Source organism: Chelonia mydas, chromosome 20 (assembly GCF_015237465.2).
Source record: "Chelonia mydas isolate rCheMyd1 chromosome 20, rCheMyd1.pri.v2, whole genome shotgun sequence".
Lineage (NCBI taxonomy): Eukaryota > Metazoa > Chordata > Testudines > Cheloniidae > Chelonia > Chelonia mydas.
The window spans coordinates 857,411-873,921 of record NC_051260.2 but is presented as its reverse complement, the minus strand read 5'-3'; the positions used below and the strand labels follow the sequence as shown (position 1 = coordinate 873,921).

General features: G+C 49.5%; 1 protein-coding gene across 1 annotated transcript in view; it reads left to right on the top strand.

The window, feature by feature from the left end:
* The window catches only part of FIGNL2 (fidgetin like 2), a 50,898-nt gene extending 38,949 nt beyond the window's left edge, over window positions 1-11,949 (top strand). Inside the window, exon 2 of the mRNA XM_043532947.1 lies at window positions 3,646-11,949. Coding sequence (XP_043388882.1) covers window positions 3,657-5,873 — 2,217 coding nt within the window. The 5' untranslated portion in view covers window positions 3,646-3,656 and the 3' untranslated portion in view covers window positions 5,874-11,949. The remainder of the gene's footprint in view (window positions 1-3,645) is intronic.
* The last annotated feature ends 4,562 nt before the right edge of the window (window positions 11,950-16,511 follow it).

The window sequence follows — 16,511 nt, the reverse complement described above, 5'->3', positions numbered from 1 at the left end:
TCCTCTTGTGTAAGTTTGATATCCAAAGTGGAAGCACAAATGCCATATAAGTCAATTAAAGCATTAAGTAATCTAATTGTGCTGTGGCCACAAAGTGGCTTAAAGGCTGAGAGAGGCAAGTGAATGGTGTGTCCAGAACCCTCCCAGCCCCCACTTTAGCATTCCCCCGAGGCCTTTGTGAATGAGTAAAGGGGGAGGGATGTTAGGGAAGGGGTGGAGGTTGGTGGTGAGAACATACGCACACAAGGACAACAATGAACAACAGAGAGCGGGAGAGAGTACATGCACACAGGCACTATGATCCGCGTCCCAAAGGCCCCCTTCCCCTGGCCTTGAAATTTTGGAATTTGCTTTGCCCTTAGCAAGGCTCCCTGTCTGTCTTTGTTCATTAGCTCAGAAGAAGGAGAACAGTGCAATTAAAATCACTTAAGAAAAGAAAAGGGTGACGTGCTGTTAGCATTCCTCCAGCACGGCCCGTCCTGGATTCTTTCATTGTGTGCAACTTTTCCCTGGTGCATTCCTGGGCCAGAGACCTTCACTCAGTTCCGGTGAGAATGAGTGGGCCTGAGTCATGCTGCTGGAGCAAATCCACTGGAATCGACAGAGTGAAACAGGAGTAAAACCCGTGTCAGTGAAGCTTGCTCTGTGTATGTGGATCCATGTAATGTAATCTGTCCTCCCACTGCTCAGGGACCGCACAATCCAGGGCTCTAAATTCTGTTCATACTCATTGGGCTAGATGCTCAGCCAGTGGAAATCAGCATAACTCCGTTGATTTCCACGGAGTCAGTGAGGATCTGGTGCAATTTTTTCCACAACGACACTAACGCTAACCAATGGGGCTTGTCATGTAAAGCCAATGGCTGCATGCTTTCTCCCATTACTGTCTAATAAATTTAATGAAGAATCCCAGCGTACAGGGGTCTGTTTTGTTTTTTCAAGGCTGCTTCATTATTAATGAGCCCCAATTACCCTGCAAGGGGACTCCGCTAGTCTGATTCTCCTCCTGCACGTGTCAATTGATCGAAATCACTGGTGTTAGCCAGGTGAAAAAAGGATGTGACCTCACAGTTGGGCCCCATATTTATATATCTCTAAGGGCCTGGTCCTGAAGGTCCAGCAAAGTCCAGAGGAGGCAAGAGTGCTCAGGACCTCACAGGATTGGGCCCCTCGGTTCCCGCCCGTGTAAAATCCTGCTGGAAGCTGTGTGAGTTGCTATCCTGAGCAAGTGTCTGGAATGAAAAACTACACTAGACAGCATGGTGCGTAGGTGCCGACTTCCTCTGTTCCTGGGTGATGCTCGGCCCCCGCTCTACCCCAGACCGTGCCCCCACTTCACCCCTTCCCCCAAGCTTCCACCCCAGCCCTGCCTCTTCCCAGCCCCACCCCGCCCCACCCTGCCTCTTCCCGCCCGGCTCTTCCCCCTCCCCTCCAGCGCCCCCTGAACAGCTGACTGTGGCTGGCGGGAGGCGCTGGGAGGGAGGGGGAGGAGTTGATGGGGCGGGTGCTGAGCACCCACTGTTTTTTTCCCGTGGGTGCTCCAGCCCTGGGGCACCCACGGAATCGGCACCTATGGCATGGCGGCTTGTCCCACTTGATACCCTCTCTCCCCACCTATCCACACGCGCCCCAGGGAGCACAATGAAGGAAGCTGGCTCTGTAAGAGCCCGGTCCTGGACCACCAGCATGAACAGGTTTGTCTGGGTGGATTCCACAGAAGGTGGGAACCCTCCCCGCCCAACTCACCCACAGCACGGGGACCAGAGCAGCTGCTGCGTTGCACAAGGCTTCTCTTTATGGCTGGTTTGCCCAATGGGTCTCTGCTCCCTCGTTCGCGCTGGCCTTATGCCATCCCAGCACTGCTGCAGGGAGGGTCTCTTTGGACCCTTGCTCTGCTGTGCTCGGTGGGAGCAGGTTCCCCCTTCTGCAGCCTTCTCTTGTGTGCGGCAGAGCCATTGCCTTTAGGCCAGGAGGCAGGACACAGCTCTTAGAAAATACCCATCCAGTTTTGTGATATTTCACCTCCCTGACAGTATGGATTTAATTTCCCGTGACAAATGGGCCTGGTGAAAAGAGCCTGGGATTCATATAGGCTCATGGATAATTCATAGAAAGTGTCCAACATGTCAGGAGAGGTGGAACCTGAGGCCTGTCTGCGTCGTTCTGCCTGGCTTATCCACGTGCCGATAGGAACCAGTGCTTTGTGCTTTACTCTGTACACAGGGCCTTTAGGGACAGTATTGTGCAAGGGGCCAGCACCCCAATAGCCCAGCAAATTGTGATCTGAGTCCCAGCATCTTCACCCATATCTTCTGTGACCCTTTTGGCTGAGTCTCCTCTTGCTCCTGCTGGCGTAAAGCGGGAAGGGAGCTGCACGTTTGAGAGGAGGAGACTCTGATCCTTTGTGTTCTGTCCTAAACTTATCTTCTAACCCTTTGAACAAGCTGAGCAGAAATGCAGACTGGAGTCTGCCCCTTGTGTGCCATTTACACCAGTGCAAAGGCAGTGCAAAGTGCTACCATGTTAAAATGGCTTTGCACTGTTGTGAAGGCCCCGACAAGGCCCAGGGTAACAGACTAAGGGGCTAGTCTAAACTGCCACACTACATCGCTCTGATCTGGGCTACATCCTCTGTCAATGCATATTTCATCACAACAACCTTAACTCTGACGTAGCATGTGAGTTCTTAGGGCAGTGCCTGTCTTTTTGTGATGTACTTGCAGTGTCTTGCTTTGGGCGTGACTGGGATCTCCAAGCATTACTGCAGTGGAACTAATAATAATAATGATCCATGATTCATTGGATGGGTTTTGTGGTCATATTTTGAATTTCTCATGTAAAAAGTGGCTTAGACGTGTAAAGCACTGCAATGATTATTAGTGATACACAGGGAATTGTGTGTATGGTTCCCATCAGTGTGAATAGACTAAAATCCACTCCAAACCATCAGATATGAGAATGTCTCCTCTTAGACCCTGATCCAGTGTGTTCTGTATTGTTCCGCAATCTTGTCTTGATCACAAAATGCTGCCTAGTAGAACTTTGGTGAAATAAGCAGCTGGGCTTGGTATTCTTGTGACCAATGGGGGCGAATCTCCGTTTTGGCACGTGGTGATATTTATAACTGGGACTGCATAGGTCACTAAACGTTTTCCCAGTGTAACTTAAACATTTTTGTCTTGAAGCCTGATTCAGTTTTTTTAAAAAGATTCTCCCCCCTCCAAAATCATAAGGCATAGAAACTCTCCTAAAGAGAAGCCAACCCAGCCTCAAAAGGGGCTCTATGAACACCACAGAGCCTTTTGCTAAAATATTCCAACTTCAGTGCCTGAAGGCAGGCTCCGGAATACCACTGGCCTGCTTGGCAAGGTGCTAATTGCCCTCAGCTCCTGCGGACTTCAGTGGGCGTTGTGCCTGCTCTTCACTTCTAGAGATCAGGATACTTTTATTTAGGTGAGGGGTTCTTGGCCTCTTCCGTGCGGAGGACACCCGTGGAGCCCTATCGCGTAGCTGGGACCCTCTTTACGTTTAGCAAACGGAGAAGGGCAGGGAGCCCCGTACATTTAAACCTGCCTCCAGTTCAGCAGGACCACTCTACTCCAGGACCGTATTTAACTCTTTCTACCTCTGTTTCCCTGTCCCCAGCTCTGTTGAAGATGCACTGGACACCGGAGCATGCCCAGCCCCTGAACCAGTGGCCAGAGCAGCACCTCGATGTCTCTTCCACCACCTCCTCACCGGCCCACAAATCTGACCTCTACCACAGCGGCCGGCAGCGCTTCAACTACGCCTGGGCCAACGACGACATCTCCGCGCTGACGGCCTCCAACCTCCTCAAGAGGTATGCGGAGAAGTACTCGGGGGTGCTGGACTCGCCCTATGAGAGGCCGGTGCTGAACAGCTATGGAGATGGAGCCTTTGGGCCGCTCAATGGGCAGAAAGGTGACGTGGAGCCTTGGCCGATGCCGCATGGCTCGGACGGTGCCTATCCCCTGAACACCGTGCACGATGGGCTGCCTGGCTCCAAGGGGGTTGTTCCGTCTGCCCCAGGAAATGGGCCTGTGGGGCTTGGCAGCTCCCCTGTCGTCTGCGAGGTTGCCCGGGACCCCATTTATCCCTCTAACTCATGTGGGGGAGCCGCCGGCTCCAGCGGCCTTGGCTTGTCTCAGGAGTACACCTCAGGCTACAGTGGCACCTACCTGCCATCGGGCTACTGCAGCCAGCCCGCGACAGCACTTCCCCCGCCCCACCCGTCAACCCTGCACAGCTCAGGACTCCTGCAGCCCACACACCCTTCCTCGGCGCTGGTCCCCAGCTACAGCTCCTCAGGGCCCATGTACAACTACGCTTCGGGCAGCTACGCGCCTCAGCCCGGCTACGGCGGGATCCACCCTCCGCACCCGTCGGCCTCTTACCTGCCCTCGGGCATTGCTGCACCCACCCCCATCCCCCCGCCACCCCCCTCCTCCCGGCCCCCGGGCATCCCTGGTTATAGCTACCAGAGCTCCAGCCTGCCCCCCCTCCCAGTGCCCCCCCTCAGCAGCGACTCGGGGGGCTCCCTGAAACGAAAGGCCTTTGATATCCCCGGGGGGGAGGACGAAGCTGAGGGCAGGTACAGGAAATACAGCTACGAGCAGCCAAAGTCCACCCCTGAGTCGCCATACCAGATGTCCGACAACGGCGAATGTGGAGGCAACAGCTTCAGCCGAAGCACCGAGACCTCTCAGCTGCCCTTCAAGGCTGGGAAAAGGCCGACGGGAGCAGCGGCGACTGTCGCCTTGGAGGAGCATGTAGGGAAGTACAACAGCCAGCCCATGAAAGGCCTGGTCTCCCCTCCGTATGGCGCCGGGGAAGCCCCTTTGAGGCCCGGGGAGAGCTTTGAGAAGTTCACCCCGCCTCTCGCCAATGGCGAGCGTGCAGGTGGCGAGCAAGGTCATGCCTTCACCCACGGGATGCAGGCCAAGCCGCAGGGGTTCAGCAGCCAGCCTGTGGAAGAGCAGCTGAAAAACGTAGACCCCCTGATACTAGAGCTGGTGAACAACAAAATCGTCGACTGCAGCCCCCCCGTCCAATGGACGGACATTGCTGGCCAGGTCTCGGTCAAAGCCGCCATCGAGGAAGAGCTGGTGTGGCCTATCCTGAGGCCTGGGGCCTACACTGGGGAGAGCCGGCCACCCAGAGCCATCCTACTGTTCGGGCCTCGTGGAGCAGGGAAAACCCTGCTGAGCAGGTGCATCTCCACCCAGCTGGGCTCAACCTTCCTGAATCTCAGCGGGACGGCCCTGCTCTCCAAGTGGAAGGGCGAGGCCGAGAAGATCCTGCAGACGGTCTTCTTCGTGGCCAGCTGCCGTCAGCCATCCGTGGTGCTCATCTCCGAGGTGGAGTCCCTCCTCGTGGCCTGCGCTGGTGAAGAAGCCGCCCAGGCGAGCGGCCTCAAGTCTCAGCTGCTTTCCTACTTGGACAACATAGCTACCTCAGCCGAGCAGAATGTCGTCGTCATCGGGACGACCACCCGGCCCAGCACGGTGGACGAAGCCTCCCAGAGGAGGTTCACCAAGCGGTTCTACATTTCCCCGCCCGACAGCATCGCCCGGCGGCAGATCCTCCACCACACCTTGGCCCAGCAGAACTACTGCCTCAGTGAGCGGGAGATGGCCTCCCTCGTGCAGCACACCGAGAGCTACTCGGGCAGCGAGCTCATCCAGCTGTGCCAGCAGGCCGGCCCCACCAAACTCCACAGCCTGCCCGGCCAGCTGCAGCCCACCTCCTACAAAGACTTCGAGAACGCCTTCTGTAAAGTCCGCCCCACCGTCTCCCAGAAGGAGCTGGACTTGTACATGGAGTGGGACAAAATGTACGGGTCCAGGCACTGACGGCGCGTGGAAGGGGTGGGCTGGGGGAGCCGAGCCCTCAGCCTCAGACTCCAGTGGCATTATTTTGTTGATGGTGGTGTTGGTTGTGTGCCAGCTTGACCTCTGAGTGGAAGATTCGGGGGAATTATTTTGTATTTGTTAAGATCTGTTGCTCTGGAGTCTCTGGTCTAGCTCCAGCTGCTAAGGATGGAATCACAGCTCGCCCATGAATTCAGTCAGTGTCTTTTGTCTTTCTCCTATGTCCAAGCTGATCTGAAGGTGAAATACTTGATCCAAGAAAAGACCCGAACACAAACAAATTCTTTTACAGGCTTTTTTATGTCAGACTTGACTGATTTTGTTTGTTTGTTTTTGTTTTTGGAAGTAGTCGCTCACTGAACTCAGGATAATCTATTTATTGTTCGTCTACTTTCCCGTTCATCCGTTTTGAGACCAGCAACGTAAAGGATGCAGCCAGGTGGAGATGTGTTTGGTTTTAGCCTTCTCATGCGTGATACGACAGCTCTCTAGTCGATTTACAGAGACCTGATTTTTGTTGTTGTTGTTCCTAATAGAAATTTTTCAGCCATCATTTGACAAAACCAGCCCCCTTTGGCCGTGGCTCTGTGGGCAATTTTTCTGTACTGAACTGTGCCATACAAAGGACTCGTCCCCCGCACAAGTCAACATCTTTTCAAGCCATCATGAGGAATTTATTATTAGGAATAAATGGCACAGGGAGATGGGAGAAGGGAGGGAAGGTTTTGAAGTAAAGAAAAATGTAGATTGTTTAATATACTAGACCTCATTTTTATTTTTGTAATGTATGTAGTATTTTTTTGTTTTTTCTTTTTAACTACTCAGGAAGAAAATTACCTCAGAAAAAACAAACAAACAAACAAACCCGAATGTGTTTTTAAAAACTCTTTTATCTTCTCAAGAAAGGGAAGGGGGGGAAAAAAGATCTTAAGAGTTTGCCAAACTCAATACAAAGCTGCATTATGTGTTTGCTTCCAAAAAAGGGTGACAGAAAGAAGAAAAAAACAAAACTTGAAGTTGTTACAAAGATGAAAGCTGAATGTATTTCGGGTGCTTTTCACAATATATTATGCCATAATTTTATTTTATTTTTTTTTCGACATTGTTATTGTAGCGTTTGGTGGAGTAACGTGTCTTCAAAGGAAAAGAGAGTATTAGTGCCGTAGTTTAAAAGCTGTTGCTAGTACCACTTTTTGGATAAACCTACGGGGTATGTTCCCAACTTTCTTGGTTTGCAAAGCTTGTTTCTCTGTTGTGCTCTCCACTTCCTCTTCTTGCGTCTCCCAGCTAGGGGCCCTTCCTGAGCTGCAGAAGTGAGCATGTTTATGTGTGGTCAAGACCCAACCATGTTGTAAGAAGGTTTATTTTGCCTTTGTGAACAGGAAAAACTATGGTAGAGAACCAAGTTTTAACCTGCAAAGGCTTCTGCACTGTGCGTTTAAGGCCTTATCTCCAGGAGAAAGCTGCACTGCTTTATTTAAGGGTGAGATTTCTAACAGATTTAATGAAACCAGTGCAAACCTCTGTGTGGATGCTCATCTTTTTCTTTAAACCAGGCATATTTCAGTGTGGCCCAGAGTCAGTTAGGAGTTGGTAGAAGCTGAAACAAAACGAGCTGCCTTTAAACCAAACTAAGAGGTTTGCACCAGTTTAACTGAATCATTTTTAAAAAACAGCTGAAGTTAAACTAGTGCCGTTTGGTAGGTCTCAGCCCGTTTCTTACTGCCCAGTCCTGCACGTCGTGTTGCTGGCGTGTCATGTTGCCCCGTGCAGAACAACACGCCGGATCAGGGTCTTCGTTTGCAGGCAAGGCCCTCTCAAAACCCACCCCTACAGGAGCAGAGAGCAACGGCAGAGGGGTGAAGCTAAATATCTCGTGTGTCTTCCTGGCACTAGCTGTAACCCTCTGAGACCCGTGAGTTCATCGGAAATAATGCAGGGCTGAGTCGCCTCGTGCAGAGGCTTTTCCGGTCTCGCATTTTCCTTCCATCTAGCGAAGATGGGTATGTCCCAGTCGGTGGTAGGGGAAGGCAGGGCAGTACCATTGTGACCCCCTGGGAATCATACCGACTGGCCCAGTGGCATTGCCACCGTTCCAGAACTAAGGGGTCCGATCCCAACCCCATTGATTCTTCTTACCCGCATGGAGATTCGCGTCACCTCAGCCCCCGGCTGGCTCCCTGAGCTGCATTTATACAGCCTATAAAAAACAAGCCAAGCACTTGAAATACAAAATGCCAAACCCCCAGGCACTTGAAGTGCCGCTGCTGGCACTGCCTGGTAATAGAGCGTGAGCCCATGGTTTGTGCTTATCTAGGACACTATAGCAATGCTTAACAGCAGCCGAAGGGCTAGAGCTAAAAGGCCAATGGAGAATTAACGTCTAATGCTGAGAACTGGCCACTTTGGGGCAGGGAAGAGGCACAGAGCAGGATGAAGCAGGTTAGCAAGGGCATTGGGAGATTCTCTGGTCCTGAATTTCAGTTACTCCCATCCCTGCATGTGTGGGAGGGTGGAGTTAAGGTGGATTTAAGCCAGTTTTGCACTCCCCTGTGTTTTGTGGGCTTTCAGGGGCCATCACACCCTCCAGTGTGAGGTACAGCAGCCTCAGGGGTGCTCTAACTTATGCTTTAGTTCCCATGGCCCCCTTTGGGCCAGGAGAAGCAGAGAATAGTGGCAGTGTAGTCCAGGCACTCCCACTTCCTTAGTTAGATCATTTTGCTCTACTGGGGGAAGGCAGCTGGGGGAAGCTAGCCAGGGTACCACAGTTGTTCCCTCCCTGGCTCTGTGTTCATCACAGCCATTCTCTTCTCAAACCAGATAATGCCCTTGTGCCAGGTGCCAACACATGGCTGCCTCTTAACTTCTTTCTCTAGGCATGTTCTTAACAAATCATTTGGGAGGGAACAGACACCTTGGCTCATGGTCTACAGGACTGCAGTCATGCCCCTTATCCCCATCAAAGCTTCGTTGGTGTCACATTTGATGAAACCAGTTTCTTGAGAGGTTTTGCATGCTATAGTCTGTGAGCCAGGAACTCTGACTGCTCAGGGAGAGCGGAAGGGTGTTTGCAGGGGTGAGATGAGGGAGCTGGAGCTGTTGAGGGGCTTGCTGCTTCTCTGTCCTGACTTTGGAGCCCATGTGTCTCATGAGAAGATTCTGCTGCTAGCATTGCAACGTTCCCCCCTTCACCCTACAAAGAATGAGGTTTTTGCACGAGCACCCAGAACATGCGATGGCCCTCCACAAACATATAACGGCCCAGTCCCCAACCCAAACGATTTCTTGAAGTCCTCAGTTTGAGTAGCTGCCTGAAAAGGAAATCTTTTTAAAAGGGGCATCTGCATTGTAAAGACTCACTTTGTAACTCAGTCTGACTGCACCATCTCTGCCTCTGATGGACCAGAGCAAGTAGCAGAATAGCCCTGATGTGCTTGTGACAACCAGCGGTCATTAGCTTTGTGCAGATTTACTGTATAACCAGACCAACCATTTAAAACGATGTAGGGCCCAATTGAGAGCCCTTTTGAGTAAATGGAACGAGAACCCTATCCACTTCACTGAACTGTGGATCAGATCTTTGGATGATGAGTGCAAACAGGGCTCTGTTACTTTTTATGGTGCAGATGTTCCTTCTCGCTTTCTGTATTGTTCTCCACCTTCATCTCAATTTGCAATAATCAGATTGACCAGAAGCTGGAGAGGGATAGCACTGTCCTTTATTTGTTCTTCACTGTGCTGCATTCCGCTGCCCTTTGCTTGCTGTGACAAGCTTTACCACTTGAAAAGTGTCATTGTCTCTTGTGCGGGCAGGTGTGCTGCGTTGGATTGGATTGTTTTCACTGCTCTCATTCGTTCCTTCCCTCTTCCCTCTGCTTCCTCAGATCCTAATATCTCACTTTCTTTTAGGGTCTTTCCACCAGCTCCTTTTGAGGCATCTCCTTCTCCGGGTTGGATTGGAGAATCCTGGCAGCTCTAACCAGTGCTCCGTCTCTCGGACAGCTGCTGCGTTTAACCATTGAGAAAGCAGAAGCCCAGGCTACTAAAGTAGCCTTACGTGAGTGTATAATTTAGGAGGCAAATTAAATAAGCTCTTCTCCATTATCTCGGAGGGCTTAGTATAAAACACTGGATGAGACCCAGGGCACTTTTCACACAGGGCTCAGTTTTTCTGCTTTTTCTCTCTAGGATTCTTCATTTGTTCTTTCGAAATCATGGAAAACAAAAGCCAGAAAGTATTCAGCAGCTAGAGAGAGCTGCCTGCAGTGAGGTGTCCAGCGGTGGCACTTACTGGGCAACTCACTGCTGGAATATGCGCTTGCCACTCCGACCAGGATGTAGTCCCTGAAATAGCTGCACCTGACTCTTCTTGCTGAAGTCTGCCCAAGACACAGAGTTACATTCTGTATTAACCAGAAGTCCCCAGGTGTCAGGAATCAACCCATATTCTCTATGACCAGGGATTCCCTGGGGCTGTTGCCCAGACTCAGCACTTCCCCTGTTATGTATGTTGGTGGTTTGGAAATGGTCCTAGCTACAGTCCACGTACAATGGTTGAACAGCTGCTCGCTGAAAGAAAAGGGGCAGCAAGACCATACATGCAGTAGGCTGCAGGAATCGACCCTCTAAAATTCTAGCCACTTGTTTTTCTTAATGATGGTATCTGGCTCCAGCCAGCCCCTCATCCTTTCTCTGATTTCCCACTGAGAATTAAGAATGGCTAGACTTGGCTCTCTTGGGGAGAGGATTTCTGGTTGGTCTATCTTCCCTTGATTAGTAATGCATGAAAATGAATAAAGCAAAGGGGGAAGGAGTTGACTGACAATGGAACCCTGAGGAGGGAGAGGATTGAAAAGGTGCAGGGGATTTTAATTTTTTTTAATTTATCAAGTTTGACTGTGTTGGGCCAGTTTTCAAAACTTGGCCGCTAAATTTAAGAGATCCAATGCCATGGTCGGGCTCTCAGATTGACACTCAGGCACCTAAGGCATGTATTTGGGCACCTGACTGCTGGTTTGAATGGCTGGGGGACAAATTGGGTGTCCAGTGTTAGAAGTGGGGTATGGACAACATCAGTTGGTAAGGGGAGGGTGTATACGTGAGAGACATTGGATGAACTGGTTGAAATACAATAAGATAACATGACCCAGACAATTTTCAAAAGATTTTTTAAAAAAATGTTTCTGTGTTCTTGTTTTATATGAAATTGGAAGTACTATACAAGAGGAACTGTTTTTTATTTTTTGTCTATTAAGATGCAACAAGGAACCAAGACTTCTGGGCTCTATTCCCTGATGGTGTCATGGGTTTACTGCATGACCTTGGATTAGTTTTATAACATGCTCTGTGCCTCAGTTTGCCCATCTGTAAAATGGGGGATAATCCCACTCGCTGAGATGAGGAATCAGCAAAAATCTCCCAAGAAATATAAATGTCTCTGTGGTGTAATTAGCAGCACGTTCCCTGACTTGTACTCCAGGCTGGGACTTAAGGAGATCCAGGATAGTGGCAGCAAGCTGCACAAGCTGTGAGCTAAAGAGCCAGAGAGAACTGAAAGGTCTGTGTCCAGGACCTCAACAAAGAATACCTTGTTATGTTCAGTATAGCCAAAGCCTCTCTATTTCCTGCCGCATGAGACATCACAGGAGGAGGCTATGTCCAAATATTATGATATCTACATGAACTTTTTCAGGTTCACCTGTGTACGTGTGTATCTGCACATTCACTTGATAGTACCGTGATCGCCTTTCTACAAAGTTGGCTCTTGGGGATATTTTTAAAATGTACCTCCTTTTAGCATCCTCCTTGCCCTCCCTCTCACCTTTCCTCCAAAAAGTGGTACTGGATTTTTGAAGACTCTTTTTCTTATTATCATATTTGACTTTGTACATCCTCTGTAACCATTTCTACCTCATTTTGCAACATATTGTACATGAAAGTATTTAATTCATGTCTTATTAATGTCTGAAAAGAAATGCTTTTGAACTGTAATGGTCTACCTCAAAAAATACTGTATTTTAAAAAGAAAAGTATTACACAGTATTAAAGAGATTACATGAAAAACAACGTTTGGCTGCAAGAGCATGTAGTTTATTATTAATTACATCATCTCTCTCTCAGAAGGTTCTCAGTGGCATTTGGAATCGTCACAGTAACAGCGTGGAAATACGGCCAGGGAATCTGTACCCTATTGTGACAACTGGTCAGGGATTTTTTGACTAGAAGTTCTCCTACCCAAAAACGTTGCTTCAGCAGAACTGAATGTGTTTGTGGGAATTAGTTGGTTTTGACAAATTTACTCCGCTCGAAAACCTGTTGGAAAAAAGTTTTCACATTATCAAAATGTCCTGTTTCAACATTTTAGAAACAAAACATGAGTTTCCTGATTCAAAATGGTTCTGTTTTGAAATTTAAGCTAATTATAGTTAAATAAATTTTTAAAAAGGGTCAGAGATAAAGCATTTGGAAATGATCAGAATAAAAGTTTCAGGGGACCCAAACCACATATATGTTGGTTTGCAAAAAATTTTGAGATTATTATTTTTCATCCCAATTTGAGACAGGGAATTTTTTCTAAATCTCAAATATTTTCCCAGGACAGGGAAACCCTTTCCTGCCCAGTTCTGTTTATTACACAGCTACTGCCCATTACTGGAGAGGATCAGTACTTCACTTGTTTTTGGCAGTGCTGCCCTCTAGTGGCTAGAGGTCTATGGAGTCCTGTTATTGGCAATTAATGGAGAGTCTCCTTTGCAGCCAAACATTAGCTCTGTGATTTTTGGAGCAGGAGCCCTAGTATTCTGGTCACTAACACCGCACACCTGTGCGTGGTTTAACTGGTGGCCATGTAGGTACACAGCAGCTGATTCCTTCCTTCCAGCACAGCAGACTACAGAACTAGCACTCCCCGAATATGAGATGACCACAAGGGAGCTGCTTTGGGGTGTGGGACCAGACCCCTGAGATCCTGCCCACCTGCTCTAGGGAAGTGTGTGCTGACTTTTGTGGAGCAGCAGTAAGGGGCACTGCAAAGTGTGTTGCTCCTCAGGCCTCCTTGACAGGTGGCTTGGGGACCCTCTGCTCAGCCCCTGTCTCTCCGCTCCCAGAGCTGCCCTCCCCCCATCAAAGCAGAGCTTTGTCCTGTGTGAATGTCAAGGTGGGTCTCTCTTAGGAGATGATGGCGGCTCTGGAGGCAGAGCTGGTAAGCACACATGCAGATTCCTCGCTGTTCCTTCAGGGCACCCCATGGGCCAAGGCCCTTTCCCACCCTGGTTTCCCCACCAAGGGGGAACATGCTGGGGCAGGAACTGAGGAAGCAGCTGTCACCCTCTGGGAAGCTGTGGGGTTGTACAGGATGTTTGCAGCCTTGTTGGCCTCTGGATTTTATAGGAGTATCTTTGGGAAGAGAGCTCTCCAAGTAGGGCTGCCAACCCTCCAGGATTGTCCTGGAATCCCCAGGAATTAAAGATTAATCTTTAATTAAAGATTGTGTCATCTGATGAAACCTCCAGGACTATGTCCAACCAAAGTTGGCAACCCTCTCTCCCAGGGGTAGCGCTCCTCCCCGCACCCTGGCTCTGGGAAGCTGAATGGTGGCAGCTGGAGGCCTGGCTGAGCCCAGGTGAGGCTCGTCCCCTCGTCAGGCGCTTCCCTCCAGGCAGAGCAGAGCAGCCTTGCCTCTGGAGGAGAAGGGACTCTTGCTGGTTTCCCTCCCCTGGGCCTCGCTCTTTAGTGGCTGCCCCGAGGAGCAGGGTGACCAGGACATGGCTGCTGAGGCCAGTCAGTTCCCATGGTGATGGGCACAGGCTAAAGGCGGTGGCAGGCCTCGTCCCCCGGTCAGTGGGGTGCTTTGCCCACCCGCCTCTGAGGCTGCTGCCTGCCCATTTTTGCAGCAGGCCAGGGTGGCAGGCGTTGGCCTGGCTCTGTGGTTGCCCTGGCACCAGAGCTTGGCCTGTGCGGCAGTCGGAGACCAGCTCCCTCCTAGGCTGTGAGCCCCCCTCCATCTTGATTGCAGCGGGACCACGGCATGCCTGTCCACTTGCAGGTGAGAAATGGGGGGAGACCGGGGAGACATGGGCAATCTCTGCTCAGGGGGATGCATCTGGGGTACTGGGTGAAGGCTCCCTCCACCAGGGAGAGGGGAAGGGAACGCGTGGGGGTACTTATTCTAAGAAAAAGGTGAAACATCTGAAAGGAGGGTCTGGGGAAAGGGGCCTTTTGGCTGCAGAGCAAGGGGGCAGAGGGAGGCCTATTTTAACAAAGAAGGAGCTGCTGAGTGTGATATAAATGTCTAGGGAGGTGGGGGGGTCTCTCCATCTGGGATAGAGAATCGGGGGTCAGGGGGAATTGGGTGAGGTTTTTTCTCCCATCAGGAAGGGGAGGTGGGGGAGAAATCAGACATGGAGTAACGGACAAGAAAGTGTGTCTAATGAAGGGACAAGGTGATAGTCATGTGAAATATAGTCCAGAGATCAGTCCCTCAGACATTGTGAAGTGTCCCTTAGCCCTGGAGAGATAGTCTTGTATGGACTGGGATTTTAAATTGTGCCCTAGCTTTCAAGGGAGCTGGAGGCAGTTCCTACCTAGAGGTTGTTCCCGAGAATCCAGACATGCTTGTATAGAATACATATGTTGCACCTACCCTGTATTCCAGGGAGCTTTCACCTAACAGGTTGGGGGGGGTGTTCATATGAAAAAAAAATACAATATCTCTAGGTACATAGTCTTTAAGCTCCATTTAATCTAAGCACCATATGAATGCATCCAAAACTACATCTACACACGGAATTATTTTGTGACATCTGTGTTGCGTATCTGTGTGTCTGGTAACTTCTTTGTATTCGGTATTCCTTTTCACAGCACAATCTCAAACTGGATTTGTAGCACAATTCTCATTTTGAGGCTCAGTACTAGTACTTCCCACCAGATGTTTGACTTCTGGAGGTTTTATATCACTTTAAAATGGTCTTCCAGTAGCTGGTATAAGTTATCTTGAGTCTATGGAATCTCTTCCTTTTTTTTTTTTTTTTTTAAAAGATGCACTGTATGTTCTCAAAATAGCTCACAATCAGCTTAACCTAACAAATTAAGTGGTATGAATTTCAAGTAAATGTGCTCGCTTTGTACTGAGTAACTTTCAAAATGTCTGTATTTTTGTTTAATTCACTGTTCTTGTATAGAATATTGTAGCTACACACCCTAGTGTAGACAGACTCTCAATCCCAGTTGCTGTTAACATCTGATACCCCATGTCACAGATACTAGTGATTTCCTAGTTCTGCCCTAGGTTGTGGTCTTCTGCATCTCCAGGCACTTTCCCTGTTTTGGGTGCCTTCTCTGCTATTCAAACAGCATTGGAGAGGTTTTGTGGGGAGAGGATCCTTTGTATTCTCATTTTCCCCACTGCCAGAAACAAATGCACGCTCTTGTGAGATTGGAAGAAAAACCCATAAATTTACCAGCATACATGGATCAGGGAACCCAGAGAATGGCGAGGCTATGAGCAATTGATAGAAACATTTCACTAGCATGAGACAATGCAGCTAGAGAGAGCTCATGGCTGCACTGGGGACCCGGGAATGCCAGATGTTGAAGGTGAACTTTTCTAAACAGAAGCAGGGCCCAATTTCAAACAGAAATGTGTTAATGTGAACTAGGTACCTTTTAGTTTCCGCCAGCAGCATCCACATGGGGCAGCAAGAGCCAGGCTTTCAGTGTGCTCTGCAGTACACACACTTGTAGTTCACGGGGCAGGGCAGCATAGACAAGCCCTTAGTTATTGCAATTCAAACTATTCTATTCCTGCTTCTGCTAGGGCTCAAATACCTGCCTCCAGCTGGGGGCCCCAGCTTCCATTTCTGGTAGAGTAGAGCCAGACTTAAGGATTCTGGACTGTTATCTTTATTCAGACGCCTTGGTATTAGCCCAAGCAGAGAGGAGGGCTGGCTTTGTGGTCAAGATGCTCACCTCCCAAGTACCTAGGATTGTGGAGAGGCCCCAGATCAGGAACTACATCAGCCTTGGTTGCTGCAGACAGTTTGGTGTGTCTGGAGTAACTCCGCACGGATTGATGCTGCTATCCCCAGATCCCTTCTGTCTTTTGAGTGCCCTTATAGAAAATTTGGAGAGATGCTCATGTTACTTTTTCAGCCATGTAAGAGCCATTGTGTGTCTTGAGGTGCTTCACCCTTTTAAACGATGAAGTGTTTCTTGGAGCAGCTGCTGGTGGCAGAGGATCAAGAGTTGATGAGGGGGAGGGGCAAGTTTAATTAGAGGGCTATCTCTATTAATAATGGCATCTACAGTATTTACGATGTCCATTAAAAGTCCATAATGGGGACTGAAAAGAGAGAGGTGTGGGGAGGGGAAATTTCCTCGTGACATTTTATTAGAGTTTCCATCAAATTAGTGTTAACAGATTTGGAATGGATGTAGCCCTTTGACAGCCTTGTAATATTCTCATTAGTACTAATGAAAATCAAGCTGGAAGCCTCTGAATGTTGACAGTCTGGACAGGGTCTGTGTGACCTGAGCTAAACCTCTCCGGATATGTCTACACAGCGATTAAAAACCCACAGCTGGCCCAGGCTAAGAGGCTCTTTAATTGTAGTGTAGATGGTC